The 16,984-nt window shown below is 37.8% G+C and overlaps 1 protein-coding gene and 1 long non-coding RNA gene across 3 annotated transcripts; one reads left to right on the forward strand and one right to left on the reverse strand.

Moving 5' to 3' along the window:
• Nucleotides 1-6,127: 6,127 nt before the first annotated feature.
• LOC110894758 (catalase-like) lies at nt 6,128-9,906 on the reverse strand. Its single transcript, XM_022141994.2, has 8 exons — nt 9,792-9,906; nt 8,615-8,711; nt 8,171-8,448; nt 7,323-8,099; nt 7,160-7,249; nt 6,659-6,726; nt 6,489-6,582; nt 6,128-6,378 (listed from the first exon to the last, which is right to left on the reverse strand). Exons 1-8 carry the CDS (start codon nt 9,804-9,806, stop codon nt 6,319-6,321), a joined length of 1,479 nt encoding a protein of 492 aa, XP_021997686.1. The 5' UTR covers nt 9,807-9,906; the 3' UTR covers nt 6,128-6,318.
• Nucleotides 9,907-13,696: 3,790 nt separating this feature from the next.
• LOC110894759 lies at nt 13,697-16,328 on the forward strand. 2 transcript variants are annotated; one of them, XR_002566643.1, is made up of 6 exons: nt 13,697-14,032; nt 14,150-14,223; nt 14,954-15,053; nt 15,135-15,240; nt 15,797-15,997; nt 16,107-16,328. It is a non-coding gene; the product is annotated as an uncharacterized LOC110894759 (long non-coding RNA). The 2 variants fall into 2 exon arrangements; XR_002566645.1 differs by having other exon boundaries at nt 15,172-15,240.
• The last annotated feature ends 656 nt before the right edge of the window (nt 16,329-16,984 follow it).

Below are 16,984 nucleotides of genomic sequence, written 5' to 3' on the forward strand. Positions count from 1 at the left end.
GCAGGAAAGAAAGAGTGAAACCGATAAGGATCAATGCCAAGAGCATTGAAATCAAGAACAGTCTGAATGAGAGATTGTTAGCTGGACAGAAAGAAGCTGTGTCAGAAGCTAACTATCCTAACGAAAAGCTAGGAGTAACTGAAGAACAGTTATCCTATGGCAAGGACGGAATTCTGAGATTCCTGTTTATGGAGGTCTTCGTGACGTTATCCTTTAGGAAGCCCACAGTTCCCGATATTCCGTTCATCCTGGAGCTGATAAAATGTACCAGGATTTGAAGGCAAACTTTTGGTGGATAGGCTTGAAAAAGTCTATAGCCACCTACGTAGCAAAGTGTTTGACTTGTGCGCAAGTAAAAGCTGAACATCAAAAGCCGTCGGGCTTGCTACAACAGCCTGAACTTCCCGAGTGGAAGTGGGAAATGGTGACGATGGATTTCATCACCAAGTTGCCAAAGACAAAGAAGGGAAACGATACGATATGGGTAATAGTTGATAGACTGACTAAGTCAGCACATTTCCTACCCATTAAGGAGACTCATAGCTCCGATGTGTTAGCCCAGTTGTTCGTAGATAAGATTGTATCCCTTCATGGCGTGCCTGTGTCTATTATCTCTGATAGAGATACCCGATACACGTCACACTTTTGGAAAAGTTTCCTACAATCTTTGGGCACACGTTTAAACTTCAGTACGGCTTACCACCCTCAGACAGATGGACAGAGTGAGCGTACAATCCAAACGTTGGAAGACAAGCTCCGTGCATGCGTGATCGACTTAGGTGGTAGTTGGGATAACCACCTACCCTTAGTCGAGTTCTCCTATAACAACAGCTACCATACGAGCATTAAGGCTGCTCCTTTCAAAGCCCTATATAGTAGAAAGTGTAGAACGCCCGTTTGTTGGGCAGAAGTTGGAGATGTCCAGATGACAGGACCTGACATAATATTTGAAACAACGGACAAGATTGTCCAAATTCGCGATCGATTGAAAGCTGCCCGAGATAGGCAGAAAAGCTACGCTGACTTGAAGCGTAAGCCTTTCAATTTCGAAGTAGGCGACAAGGTATTGCTTAAGGTATCACCCTGGAAGGGGGTGATGCGATTCGGTAAGAAAGGCAAGTTGAGCCCGAGATACATTGGACCCTTCGAGGTAATCGAACGTATCGGATCGGTTGCCTATAAGTTAAACTTACCGGAGGAGCTCAGTGGTATCCACAATGTGTTCCACATCTGTAATCTGAAGAAGCGTTTCGCTGATGAATCACTGGTTATACCGCATACAGATGTACACATAGATGAGAGCTTAAAATTTGTTGAAAAACCTGTGTCGATCGAGGATCGACAGGTTAAGAAACTTCGCAGGAAGTATATACCGATTGTGAAGGTAAAATGGGATACCCGTAGAGGTCCCGAGTACACGTGGGAAGTAGAATCCACGATGCAAGAAAAGTACCCTCATTTGTTCTAATAAATCTCGAGGTCGAGATTTCTATTAAGGGGGTGAGGATGTAACACCTCGAAATTGCGTCCTATAATGTATTGACACGTGTCATAAGTTTACACGTGGTAATAAATACTAAATAAGGACTAAAGTTGACAAACATTGAAAGTATATGAATTCGAGGGTTCAAAATGTCAAACAAGGGATAAATATACTCTACAGTAACCCTAAATGATGCTCGTACCTTCAAACAAATGAATCATGGATCATACGGAACGAAATGTGGAAGAAAGTGAGAGATTACAAACTACAGGGGGTAAATGTGTCAACATGTTTAAGTTATACCTCTGAGTGACCCTTTAACAAACCCGAGACTTTGTAACAGTAAATTACGCTCACTAGAATATACGATATAAATTTCGCAAGATTCCGTTTTAAAATGAGAAAGTTATGATCGAATTCGTATGCGAGGGGTTAAAAGCGTCAACATTGAAAGTTAGGACTTTTCGGGTAGTAATAAACTAACCGACGACTTAACGGCGCGGGTAAAATTCACGAGGCCCTTATATGTAATTAAAAGAGGCCCAAAGTGCAAAGTTACCCCTTCGAAACGCCAAAGGCCAACTGCAATAATTGAAAAGATTTGAAAAATCTTGCAAACAGGTCTCATGCGGGCCGCATAAAAGTAGCAAAGGGCTTTACGCGGGCCGCGCTGACAGTAAAGATATGGGCTCTGACATTGAGATTCAGGCGGGCCGCGTAAAAGTAGAATGATCTTGGACGTGGGCCGCGTCAATGTCCCAGATACAGAAAATGCGGACAGAAGCACTGTTTGCTGTTTTAACCGACTTAGGAGCAATTATGAGCAGCATGGGCGCCCCCTAAACGACCCCTAGCACTCAGGGACACTTGTTGATCATCTAGAAACACTTGTAGGCATTGTTGTAATGATCCTATGCTTCCAAATTTGCTATAAAAGGCCATTGAGTTGCAACATGATCTTCACACTTTCAATCTGCTTTCTTGATCACTTCTGGAGCTCAAGAATACTCTCTTAGCATCTCTGGTCATGTACTTAACTTCTGTTAAGTGTGCTTAACCCTTTGTGGTTTAGTTTTTGCATAGTTATAGCTTAAAAGTCAATCCGTCGTAATTAACGATTGACTTAACGATTAATCACTAATGGTCCAGTGATTAGCTGAATCAAAGGTAGTTATATATTGGTAATTATGTGGGCATTAAACCTTTAAAAGGGCACTCTCTGATTCCCACTCTAACTAGTCCAAATGTCGGGTCAAAGTTGCTTAGAAAAAAGTCAACAGAATGCTAATTTTCGATTTAATGCATAACTAACAATGTAGATGGCGTGTAACCTGTTTTAACACTCGTATAACATGATAATAAGTATTATAACTGGTCTAAGCTTGTTTGATCCGACCATTTACCGTTTTAACCCGGTTCAGAACCGAAAGTCGCAAAACTTTGAGTTTTGCTTTGACTTCAGTTCTGACCCGTTATGGTATGATTTAGATATGCCTTAAGACTCTATTAGGACCAGGTTACATGATGGTATAACCCTCTGTGACCGGTTCGTTGTTTGTCCGAGTCGTTTGCACATTTCCGTTATATGCTTAAATGTTGACCATAACGCCCTTTTGACTTTAAAACAAGAATTTTGGACATGTGAAAGGACAATAACCTTAGTTACTGATTTCTAAGCATGTCCAAAAAATTTCATGTCAATCTGAGGTCTAGAATAGGAGTTATGCTAAATAGCGCAATTAAGGAAACTTTAGTAATAAAACGGCGCAATTAGCATAAAGCCTATCTAAACCCAAATTTCGACACCAAACCTTTTGCACACTGATGTAAAATAATATTTTGAGATTTTAAAGATTTTTAATTATTTTTAACCTGCTCGTAACCTGTGGTTATGGCACTGATTCGGTAAATACCGAATATCAACATCAGGATACTTCACTCTAGTGGGTGGGAACCTAGTTACATGGAGGAGTAAGAAACAAAAAGTAGTCGCATTGTCTAGTGCTGAAGCTGAGTTTTGAGGGATTGCAAAAAGTATAGCGGAGGTTTTGTGGATACGAAAACTTTTAGCCGAAATCGTTTTTTTCACAAAATAACGCTAGTAGCATCATGTGTGATAACAAAGCAGCAATACAAATTTCAGAAAATCCCGTCCAACACGATCGTACAAAACATGTGGAGGTAGATAGACATTTTATCAAAGAGAAACTTGAAGCAGGGATTATTGAGCTTCCTTTCGTTAGATCTGAAGACCAACTTGCAGACATACTAACAAAAGCAGTCAACGGGAGGATCTTTAGTGAGTGCCTTAACAAGTTGAGTATTGGAGATCCCACTACTCAACTTGAGGGGGGGGTGTTAGAAAATAAAAATAATTTATATCATAAGGATCCGTTTGCATCATTTCCATATTATGAGGATTCTTGACAGCTTTACTTTAGCTGTCAACAGAACCGTTGCTACATAAAAAGGGAAAACCATATCACATGTGATTATGTTTCTTTTTCCAATATATTGTAAACGGCTATATATAGCCATTCTTTGTAATTCTTTTTTCATATCAATCAATTCTATTCAGCATTATTTTCCTTCATATCTCAATTAACAAGAGCCACAACTATTACCGACCTGTTAATACTGTGCTTAGGGAACCATGCTTCGCTTCCCTCTATCTTAATCACTTTCTGCCCCGCCGTCCCGGAGCCCGACGTCGCCGTCTTATCCAGCCCAATGGTGTCACTGTACGATCTGCCATCCTTCACAAAAACATTATTTGTCGGGTTAATGATAAGCTTAGAGGGTAGACCTGCTCCCGATGTCCCTACTCCGTCGAATCTCTGTTGTCTCCTATCGAACTTGGTGAGCACCACACCAAGTTCATCTAGGCCAGACTCTCTTACACGCACCACATCTTCCATTCTGACAAAGCCAAAGATCTTCCTTATAACGTCCTTCTTTTTTGGCATAAACACATCCAAAACTGCCCCACAATGCTGGAAAACCTTCCACACCATGGTAGGAGGGACGTCTTCATGAATGTTAGTCACTAGGAATGTCGTCTTCAGTTTGCCAGACCTCCGTCTTCGATATTCTGGAACCCATTGTCGCCCCCCAGTTGTCGTTTTTAATAAAGACATGTATAAGTTTCTACTATCATACTTGAATAATATCATTCTTAAAAGCTCCTCTAGTGATCTACCCCGTTGTACTACAATGTCCTTAAGCTATAAGTTTTATGTGATTGATCTAGGACTATCCATTACATTCTGCCATCATGGTAACAAAGCTAAACAAAGTATACTTCTGGGTGATAAAGCAAGTATAAGTCCAACTACAAGTCATGTACTAATCTTGAAACCAAGTCCAAAATTGGACAAACTAAATTACTAGGCCTTCCGTTGAGGAAAGCTCATTTTATCGAAGTTTAACTAGAGCCTTATAGTACTTAACTTCACTTGACCATGCATATGCTATGTAGTACAAAAGATATGTTTCTATGTGCATGGTCGATGAAAGCCACACTTGATCGCTCTCAATCATATTCTTCATTAAATTCAAGGTACATTAAGTCATGAACCGTTTACGTATTCCCTACCTCTCATCTCAAAACATACTCTAATACTCCCTCCGTCCCATTAAATGTGTCTTATTTTGAATTTTCAAAATCTTTATTTATAAACTTTGACTTTAATTATATATTTTTTGTGTTATATAAAACTTGATGAAAATTAACCCGATAAAAACACTTGTAAAACACACTCAAATCATATAACTTTCATCAAGTATTATCTAATACATACAAAATTATTTAAGGTCAAGGTTTATAAATAAAGACTTTGAAAATTCAAAATATGACACATTTAATGGGACCGAGGGAGTACATACTAGGGAGGGTGTCTAGATAAAACTCGATTCAAATTTAGGTTATTATGTGCTCATGGGTATAATGTATTGTCTTGATCCTCAAAACCTTAAGGTATTATCTTTGGATCAAGTATTAAGTTGAATATCATGACGTAGCTAATGCATGTTGGCTATCCAATCAAGTATTAACTTGAATATCATGACGTAGCTAATGCATGTTGGCTCTTGTGGAGGGTGCAACTCCTGTCATGTGGCAGGAGGCTGGAAATTTTCTCGGGGACAGCGTAACGCCCCTCTCGACCAAGCGTGGGCCCGGTTAAGACAACATAGTCCTGGTAATGAGTGGTGGCGGGCCCGCGTCTTGCGGGTGTGAATTAGCCGTCTGTTGTGAAGTTCACCTGTCAAAAAAAAAAAAAAAAAAAAAAAACTAATGCATGTTGGCTATCCAATATGCAACTTGAGTGCCAAGGTGGCAATCCGTGTTAAGGGGAGGAAACAAGTGGGCCGAAAACATGTGTGCTCCGTTGCTGGTTATTAACTTGCTTGGTGTGAATGGGCTGTATGGCTCTTATTAGGCCAAAAATAAGTCCATAAAGAAAACTTGGTATAGCATGGGTAAGAGTTGGGCCGGGGTAATTCTAACCGTTTAGAGTCCAACTTAGATAGTTGTGACTTGTGAGAGTTTAACTTTTACTTGGGGACCTTTTACAAAATTGGCTAAAGCTTTTTATTACTTGTAATATTACCGTCCCCAAGTTATGCTGTCTTAGAACTACAATACTACATCAAAAGTTGGCATGCATGTAAAGAACATTATCACATAAGCTATTCAACATTACTACAACCAAAGAAAAGACTTAACAACTTTTAACACTAGATTCGATAGCATAACCGACTCACACGACTAGTCTAAACTACTTTGCATACCACAACCTGACGGATTTGTTAACATGTCACTCGGATCTTACTCTTTAGTAACTTGGCTTCACATTCAAGCGGGAAGCTATCTTCTGCCCAAGAGACTTGTCAGCCTGCAAAAAAAAGTTGCATGCAATAAATTATTTGTACCATATCAAAGTCAAATCGATGATTAACCGTTATTGTTGGTCAAACTGTGAAGGCAAGGAAAGGAGGTCCAAACCTGAGACCAGTATGAAACCCAAATTGTGCGGACCTCGTGGGTAACACGCGGATCAGACAGAGCACCGACAATTCTGCAGATAAATCGTTCTTGTCTGTAAGAAAAAAACAGAAACGAAAACAATGTTAGATGATTATTAAGGTTAGATACACTTTGAAGCAAACATATACCTGTCTGGATCCCAGGATCTATATCTCTCTCCTGGCTGCTTGAAGTTGTTCTCTTTCTCAATCACACACTACATTAGGCAACACATTTGTAGTAAATTAAATCCTAGCCGTCTATTAGTTGCTCATTAAGGCTGGAGGGTGTGGGATGGAGCCCCTAGGGGCTTTATCAAGACACGTAAGCACCACGTAGGATCCACGTCAGCCATAACGCCCCCCTTTAATTTGCACGGTGTGGGATGGAGCCCCCTATTAATCAAAATTAAAAAAAAAAAAAATTGATTGGTGCAAAACAAATGGGCCCCACCTGAACACCCCCTTCCTCCCGTTAACATGATGGCGGACACCTCTATAGCGCCCATCCTTGAAGTGCTCGGTGTGGGGTATAGCGCCGGCGGCGCCATAGTTGGTGAGCTGGCGGTGGTGGCGCCCCCCACACCCTCTGGCCTAAGAGGTTAGTAGCCAAACTTAGAAAAGAATATATATAATAACAACTAAACGGACCTTATTGCGCTTTCCTGACAGCATTACAGGAGGAATAGGGTACTGCTCAGCATGACGAACAGGATCGTATCTTGAAGGGAAGTAATTCACCTGGGGAAATAACAAGAAAAGATTAGTAAATAAAAAAGAAACTTTTTTTTTTCAGAAAAAATAGAGTGTATACCTCCTCATCCCTGTGCATGAAATTCATGAATCCATCATGATGATTATTATGATGAGCACATTTAGGAGCATTAGCAGGAAGCTGCAAATAGTTCGGTCCAAGACGATGCCTCTGCGTGTCAGCATACGAGAAGATACGCGTTTGAAGCAGCTTATCATCCGAATAATAAATCCCAGGCACAATGATCGCAGGGCAAAACGCCAGTTGTTCATTCTCCGCAAAGAAGTTATCAATGTTCTTGTTCAAAACCATACGACCCACAAGCTGCAACGGCAAGATATCCTCGGGCCAGGTCTTGGTCACATCAAGCGGGTCAAAGTCAAACCTATCCTCTTGATCCGGATCCATAGTCTGAATAAAAAGCTTCCATTCCGGATAATTCCCAGCCGCAATAGAATCGTAAAGATCTTTTGTTGCGTGGCTGTGATTCGTTCCGCCAACCTTGATGGCTTCGTCTTCCAGCAAGCATTTTACTCCGCATGTCGGTCTCCAGTGAAACTTCACGTAATGTGTTTTCCCGGTTTTGTTAATCAGAGTGTAGGTGTTAACACCAGAACCGTCCATGTGTCGGTAATCTTGCGGCACGCCAACGTCGTCTTGAAGAAACGTGAACATGTGTAAACTCTCGGGATGGTGCGAGAAAAAGTCGAGAATTCTCCAGTCTTCTTGAATGTGTGACTTAGGATTCGGTTTTAGTGAATGAACCATGTCCGGAAACTTCATCCCGTCGCGAATAAAGAACACGGGGAAATTGTTTCCCACCAAATCGAAGTTTCCCTATCGTTATAAAAGATCGGTAAAGATTAAACCCGCCAAAGTACATTTTTTATATATGTATTAATTGTTACCTCTCGGGTATAGAATTTGACTGCGAAACCTCTAGGGTCTCTGAGGGTTTCGGGACTTCCACGCTCGTGAATAACAGTAGAGAAACGGACGATAACAGGTGTTTGGACACCAGGGGCGCGAAGAAAATCGGCACATGTGAGGGCAGAAATGTCGTGTGTGACTTCGAAAAAGCCCTTTGCGCTAGCACCTCTGGCATGAACCACGCGTTCGGGTATACGTTCACGGTCGAAGTTAGCTAGTTTCTCCACAAAGTGGTAATCTTCTAGAAGGATTGGGCCTATCATATGCAAAATAAACTATGATTACTACTGATATTTTCATGCACTATATGCAATTAGTATGCTAAGTTTCATGATACACCAAAAGTGATACTACTCAAGTTCAAAATGAGTCATGAGACGGCTTCTATAGCAAAGAACTAACATATACAAAATTTAGATTACCTCTGGTGCCAACTGTCAATGAGGAGTCGTTGTTGTAAACCGGAGCACCATAATTAGTGGTCCAAAACGGGGCATTGTAAGCGCTTGACGGACGGTACTGCATCAACCAACAAACTAAAATCCATGAGCAAACACAACAAATGTTAATCAACACTGATACAGCAATTAATCAACAAGGTTAAAGAATCTTTTTTTCGCACAGTTGGTATCCTGCAAAACGACATAACTTAAACATTGGTTCTTACTGTGTAGCTAAAACGTGTTAAATCCGATCAGAACTAGTTAAAACATTTTTTACATGTTTTCTGCCATGAGTGTTGAGATAATTAGCTAAGGGGAGTGGGGGTGGTCACTAGTGATAGAATTCCATCACTCATAAGCATCCAATCAAGTTCCGCCATGTCATCAACCATTTTTTCATCACTCACAACCTTTTTTAGTGGCAATGGTCATCACTCACCACCACACCCAACCATTTCCCCCCCAACCAACAATTCCTCTCACAAAATCAAATCATCACGCGTTGATTTTTACACGCGTTATACTTTGCAGCCAATTCCACACGTGATAGAATGATGGTGGCGGTGGGAATCTTTTGTTTTCCACGCGTTGAAAAGGCTATCGCGGAACAATAACGTTGCCACCCCCAGTGGCCTAATAGCTTATTCCAAATCCTTTAAACCGGAACTCAAGCTCAATAAGTCCAAAAATTAATCCAAATGCTCTCTGGATCTTTAATGTTTTTCAATATGTTAGCTAATCAATTAAGTTGTGAATAATAAGTTACTTTTGTTAGTTTCATGGTAAATTCAAAACCACCAATTACAATAAAGTGACACGAAAGCTACGTCACAACCCCTTTTTAAAAGCAAAACCGATCCTACTAAAGACAAAGCTAAACTAACACGAAAAAAGTGGCTACTATTTCATGTTAGCCTATATAATAACCAAACCTACATGGCTGAAAATTAATGCGTATGTATTATAATTCAACAGACTTTCACATAAATGATAAATTTTAATATACTTACACACAACAAATTGCAGGATGATAATCATATAATATTATATAACCTAAGTGATACGATTCTTCTTAAGGAAATAATCGAACAGGATGCTGAATACTACGGGGAAGTGGTATGTAATATTGAAAAACAGCATTAGAGTGTTGTCGTACCTTGTAAGGATCCATTGATTTGCAGGTTGATGAAATATGCGATTATAAGACTACTATGGTTGGGATGTTGAGGGAGTTTTAATGTTTTATAGAGGTGGTTTGGGGGTTATATATTTTTTTTCTCAGTTATCTACTTCTATTTTTTCTCGTACTTGGATGATGGGATCAAAATTTCGTGAGAAAATGGAACACGTCACCTAGCAAAAACAGAAAATGTTAATGACCCGGCCCACCAACAATTCACATAGAAACTTATCTCCTTGAGGTACATCGTGGTAAAATCCTTGATACACCCACCTGAAGTAAATTAATACCAAGTGACACTTGAATCCATTGCCTCCGTATTGAAAAGTAGGAGCGAGCAGAAAACTAATTATAGTTTTATTTGATACTTTTGTTAAATTTGTTTGTTAATCGTAACAAATTTGGATATGTTACGGTTTTACTCGCGTTTAACTTACGGTGTAACTTTTTGATGATTTGCGAATATACCGTCACATGTGTTTTTATCTATGTTTCTTCACGTGTGTTTTTATTATCTAATGGTTTTAATCCAATTTAATTTACGACATGACGTCCCGCTGCAACTGGAACGAGTAAGATATTTTTCTAGATATAAACAAAATCTCACGATTTTCTCAAGCGAGTTGAAAACAATCGCCGATATTTTAGAAAAGGAACGCCCGGGTTTTTCATGATCACGTGGGTCCCACAAATTGATATATTTGTACGGGTGAAAATTGGGATAAAGCCCATAAATAGATATTGCATAGCTTTTTGTGAGTTATCTAAAATATAAAATTACAAAATATTTACTCTTACGAAAATGATGCCTAAATATGTTTTCATCATACCTTGGTTTGGGTGAAAAATAATCTCTTACCAGCAAGTCGTTTGCGGTTTCGCGTTCACGAACTATGTGCTTCCTCCGTTTGGGTTGGTGTTGGGTGGGGGTGGGTGTTAAGGTTTTGGGTGGTGATATAGTGGGTTTAGGTTTTAGGTTATTGAACATTTATCACTCTATAAATCATTTTTACATTTCTTACAATTAGGTGTTTTTGTAAAATAACTTAACTCTATATACATATACACACTTATATTGTGATATTATATTAAACATCTTCAACTCTATAACTATTATTGTTGTTGGTGTCAAATTTGGATGAGGGTTGTTGCACTAATTTCTTTTCTGGTAGATGACTTAAACTTAAAATCTCACTATACCATGAAAAAGGTTGAGTTATAGTACCACTATTTGCAGACATAAATTCTATAGGGCTTTCTTTTATAAAACTAGTAGAATTTAAGGATTGTTTTTGAAAGTTATACGATACTTCGTCTTTCCTCGATCCTCATCAGTTATCTTTACTTTTCGATTTTTTCAATATTATAAAAGATACTATAAAGAAAACACTTGTGCTATGTAGATAACTGGACCTCTTGTAACCCAACACATGTGAACTCATGCTTTGAAACGTGTGATCATCATCTCCATCCACTCTGCATGTGTGAACACATATCCCATAGCGGGTCGGGATCCCCGGACCCTAACGTTTTTAAATAAAAACTACAGATTCGGTATATTAAATTTTATAAAGACCCATTAATACAATTAGATGAACACCATAGAAAAAAAAAAGGAAAGTTGATGCAGTGGTAAACCCTTCTCTTTACCAATAAAAGGTTTATGGGCTCAGTCCGTATATAACTTGTTGTTTCTGTTTTTTAAATCTAATTTAAACCTCGCTCTAACCCGACCCAAACGAGGTTCGACCTGAAATTTTAACGTTTTGTTATGCAAATTTTAAAAACCGAAAAAATGGACCCCATTGGAAAAAAAAATTTGGGTCCACCACTACATACCCCAGTCTCGAAGACGCCTTTTGATAAGGTTTTCTTTTTTTTTTTTCCCATAATTTGAAGCTTTTTTAACGGCAATTTTCATTAAATGAAAGACCATTACAAAACAAAATTACATCAATTCTTCCATTGCAAGGTGATTGATTATTAATCCAATAGTCTAACGCCTTAATGTTTTTCTTAATCTTGTTGATGTTGCCGTCTTGTTACAAAAAATGACATTATTCCTTGCTTGCCAAATACATCACGCCGCCATAATTCGAAGCTAACCCAAAATTTGTTTATTTCCTCAATTTCTGACTTTTTAAATTTTCCATAACAATTTATGTGTTATTTTTATTCATAATTTAAATAAAGGTAATTTCATTAATACTTGTCAAGTAGACTAATAGCATTCTTACTTGCATAATTATCATAAATTTACACTTCAATTTTCACTCGACTTCATGAATGATTATGAGCAAAATAGGGATGCATCTTCCTTGCAAACGAAATCTAAGAGTGAAATGGCAAAGAAAGAGAATATTAGGAATTCCACTTTGGTAAATTGGATTTTATCGACTATTACCGGCATGGGCGAAGTTTTTAAGGGGCGGGAGGAGACACCTGATTCCCGAACTTTTTGCTTCGTAGTGAAGAGTATGTAGTTTTCGTATAGAAATTTTTGGATATACACGTTTTCGACCCCCCCGGTTTTATAGAAATTTTTAGGTCCGGTGACTCCCCCCCCCCACACACACATCAGCAGTGGCGGACCCAGGATTTTTTTCCTGGGGTGCGGAAAATTTTTAAAGATTTTAGACCCCTAGCTATATAAAAAAATCGGTTCATAGCGGGTCGGGTCATGTAAAACAAGTAAAAACAAACAAACAAAGTTTAATGGCGGGCCGAATCAGATTGGGTCGGGTCCATTTCAATTCTCAAACAATCAAACCCTAGTTCCTAACTTCCTATCATATTAACAAACAAAAAAACATCAAAGTTCAAACCATCCCTACTTTTATTTCTCTTAATCATTCAATAAAAGACCAAAAAAACTTATCTATAACATACTTTGGTCTTTAATTAGAATAATCCGACGAAAAAAAGTGGTTCAACCCCTTTCCTCTTGAGAAATCGTGGCATAACTTCCGTACTCATTGTTCATTCCTAATCCTATCACATACAAAATAAACAAGGATCTTCAAGTGTTCAACCATAGCCCATGTTCCGTAATTTTCAATTTAAAATTTTGAATTTCAAGCCCTAGTAATTATTATTTGCCAACCAACAATCATATAGTCAACAAACATGTTTGCCAAGTGAGGCAGAGGGAGGGCGGGAGTCGCTGGCAAGTGGCAGCGATTTAGGTTTTTTTTTTTAATTACGTGGACCAGTTTGTTTATCAAAACTAGTAGTTGGGTTGGGCTTGAATGGGTATTAAGTTATTGGGCTTGATGGATTGAATTTAAGTTTTATTAAAGGGGTTAGTAGGCTAACTTATTTACATAATCTGATCAGGTTTCAATCTGTGTTCACAATTTTTTTTACATAAATTCCTAACATTTTTTTCTAAGGGGTGCGGTCTTTTTCAAGGGGTGCGGGCGAAAATTTCCAAGGAGTGCGGTCTGGATTTTTCGCGAAAAATACCACTAATTTTTTTTTCAAAGGGTGCGGCCGTCCACCCACCCCATAATTTGGGTCCGCCCCTGCACATCAGTCGAAAATTTCAAGCTTCGCCATTGATTACCGGTGATGATAAAAATCTAATTTACCAATTATAAAGATACGAAATATGAAATGCGTTGATGCTAATCCTAAGAGAAAAGTATTCAATCTTAATCAATGTGTTACAAGATCAGAAAATGATTACTCAAATCTATCTATCCATATCTATATCTATATCTCTAAATATAATAAAGCAAAGCTTAAAAGGCTGAGGTGTCAAAATAACAAGCTATCCACGTTTGTTTCCCTGATGTGTCAAATTTTCAGAATTTTCCTTTTTTTTTAATAAATTCCAAAGTCAAACTTCATCACGTGTTGAGAGAGGTTGCCGACAAAACCTCTATCTCTCTTCCCTGCAGTGAAAGCTCCATCTCTCTTCCCTGAAAACGTCCAAAACCCTACACACTCAAACCATCTTATCTGGTTCAAACGTCAGAAAGCTTCCACCTTTCCAGTTTCCTCAAACAGTTTCTCATTCAAAATTCAAATTCATTATTTCCCCAAACCAGATCTGCAAAACAATTTCCATAACCCAGAGAGAGACGAGACCACCGTTTATTTGTTGTATTCACACATTCATTCTTCACATTTTTATCTTCTCTTTGAAACCCTGATGGAAACGCCCTTGATTCAGATGATCGATCTTCATCTATAAGTGTTTTGCTGTGTAATCTGTAAGTTTTTGTTCTCGGATCGATCGATTTTGTTCGGTTTGAGTTATTTTTTTATGTGTTTAATATGCATTGTAATAATGTAATTTGTATAATTGTATGTGTGTTGTGTTTCTGTAGAGTTTGAGATCAAGAGCTTGGTGTTGAGAGTGTAGTGAAGTAACAGGAAGGAATCATGTTTGGTTCTAGCAATCGTAAGTTTCGTCTCTCTTCGTAACTATTTGCTCTATTTTCCTATTTTCAGTAGCCTATGATTTAGAATACCCACAGTTAGATTATGATTCTGTTAGAGTAATTCTGTGTAAGTACTATTTAGCTTTTATTCGGTTTGATTCTACTTTAAGAGCTGAATTTTGAAGAGGTTTGGATAAATGTGTTTTAATTATCTTATTTAGATTAAGTGAGATCTACTGAAGTTATGAATTTGTTATTTGATTCAGATGCTTGAGTTTCTTTCCCATTGAGCACTCTCTCTGTTTTAATTATCTTATTTAGATTAAGTGAGATCTACTGAAGTTATGAATTATGTGTTAAGCAGGTAAATTTTTAAAGTTTCAAGCCCTTTTTTCATCAAGAAAAGCAGTTTTAAAGAGTTCTTAATATCTTTTTTTTTATTTATATGAATGATGGAACTTTGGGAATACGAAAAATGTTCAGAAAGTTTACTTGGTTATAGAATAACCCTTTCTATTTTAATTTTGAAGTTGCTTCTGATACGGGTAATTCATACATTTTAAAATTTAGGGAGAGTGTTTTTTCAGAAAGTTCTTTGTTTTAAAACTAGATGAATTTGAAATAATTAAAAGTTGGTGTTGGTGATAAAGTTGAAGTTGCAGCTGATGCAACTGATGGAAATTTTGAACTATTAGAAGCATTCAATTAGTGTTGCTATCATGAGTGCAACAGTCAAGTGTAATCATGCAGGAGAAAGTGCTGTCATGACAAGATTATAGAGGAAGTGGAAATGATAAATTGTTTACGTAAAAGAATAACCCTTTCTACTTCATTAGGAGGGTGTGTTCAGGTTGGATTTTGTGTTTGTTTTCTTTATTTAGATGTTTTGATTTTTGAAAATTATGTGATTTTTTTTTGCCTTGATGTGCAGAATTGATTGTTTTTTTTGTCTTGATGTGAAAATTAAGGAGAGGTGGAGTTTCTGTTCGCGGAGGGAACATACAACCTTTCATTCCGCCTACAACTTGGGTGGTCGGGTAAGCGGTTTGGGTGGCAGGTCTGCAACTGTGACCTGATTCATGGGTGGGATCGAAAGCCTGTTAGATTATAGTTGTATGGTCGAGAAGTGGAATCTGATTGCTACTGTATAGTTGTGTCATTCATTAGTATTTTAAAAGGTGCTTAAAAGGTGTATTCTTTAATAACTCAGCATCATTTACTTTAATCATTTACCAAGCCGCCCGTTTAACCATTTGCTTGAGGAACATCAATGTACCATAAAGATTGATACATAATACTGATAAGGAAACTACCAATTGTAAGTTGATGTTGGTGTACAACTCTATGTGGCATTTGGATTAGGTTCAAATGTAGGAGTATCCCAATAACGAGCCTTACGAACAGTTAAGATTTGTCTAAATTTGTGCACTTGTGGATCATATCAAGTTGTGTCTAACAGGTGAAGAATGATAAAAGTGTATACTGTTATAAATTTGTAAACTATAGAGCAGAGTTAACCCACTCTAGAAGTTTACCTTCGTATTAGCTTAATTGTCTTGTATTTGTTGTTACCCAGTTGCACCATTTTTGCAGGCAACTGCTAGGAGATGAACTTTCTATGAATGCCAATGATGTGCGGAAGCTGGAAACCAAACTGGAAAAGAGTCTAAAGGTGTAAAATATTTACCAGTTAGCTGTGAATAACTGATTTTTTTCATCCCTTCATTAGCAGGATCTAACATTGGTTCGGGACCTGTGTGGACCGATTATATCAGCTTTTTAAAATCTTTACTGGTTAGTAATTAGTTGATAAATATGGTAAAGTTGGTTGATAGCGATTAACATTTTACCCTTTTCTTCCTTTTTTGTCAAAAAAGTAAGTCATAATGTGGTGTTTGTGTAGGAGGATAGAGATCATGTTTAGGAGGGAGAGAAAGAAGCAGGGAAAACAATTGTTGAGGCGTCCTTCGCCCTTCTTGCATTTTGGCCTACATAATGCTTTGTAAACTTTTTTTTCTTCGTTAACAATACCAGTTGACCTTTTGTCTCATGGGAACATATGTTCTTTGTCTTTTGACAATAAAGGCATACGTAATGTCACTGTGGAATGTCTTCCAAAGCGCAACTTGTCTGTCTTTGTTCCCGTCTTGGAGAGATTTGTGGTATGTCATCGTTACCCTTTTAATTAACCCTTATGTCAAATCTAAGCTCAAAAGCTCTTTTTTTATTGACAAAAATACCCTTTTGCTATGAATTTCACATGTCATTGAACATGATCTCTGAGGTGACTTATCCCATGGTGCTTGAGGTAATTGAACCATGTATGATGCAATGAATCACGTATGAAGGAATGTTGAAATAAGATGTCAACCAAATGTTTGAAGTAAAATGATTTATGACAATCCCTCTTTATTTTTGGTGAAATTTGACTTTCTGAATCACTTCCTTACTCTGTTAACATTTATACTTTTTACACACTTCCTTCTGAATCATACACTTTTTTTTAATCATCATAGTTCAAACCCCTCAAATCTCTCCTATAAAGTCAAGTTCTAATCTCGACACACTTTTTCTATTTTGCTTGGCCTTTTTTTGTATTGGGAGTTTTTGTTAGTATTCTTTATCATTTGATTATCAATTGTACATTGATATATCTTACTAACGCAGAATGTTAGTCAACAGTGGGAAAGAACACATCGGCTATCAGTTGCAAATAAAATCATCAGGCAATATGTTTTAGTAAACTTATTGTTATAGCCGATTTTAATTTTGGTTTAGAGC

The sequence above is a fragment of the Helianthus annuus genome, chromosome 12, assembly GCF_002127325.2.
Source record: "Helianthus annuus cultivar XRQ/B chromosome 12, HanXRQr2.0-SUNRISE, whole genome shotgun sequence".
Classification (NCBI taxonomy): Eukaryota; Viridiplantae; Streptophyta; class Magnoliopsida; order Asterales; family Asteraceae; genus Helianthus; species Helianthus annuus.

Excerpts from the sequence above, each read along its gene's own strand:
- LOC110894758 (XM_022141994.2), bottom strand. Across the intron at positions 8,100-8,170 it reads TCAAATTCTATACCCGAGAG|GGAAACTTCGATTTGGTGGG; the intron begins GTAACAATTAAT and ends TTATAACGATAG. Across the intron at positions 6,379-6,488 it reads GGGTTTCATACTGGTCTCAG|GCTGACAAGTCTCTTGGGCA; the intron begins GTTTGGACCTCC and ends TTTTTTTTGCAG.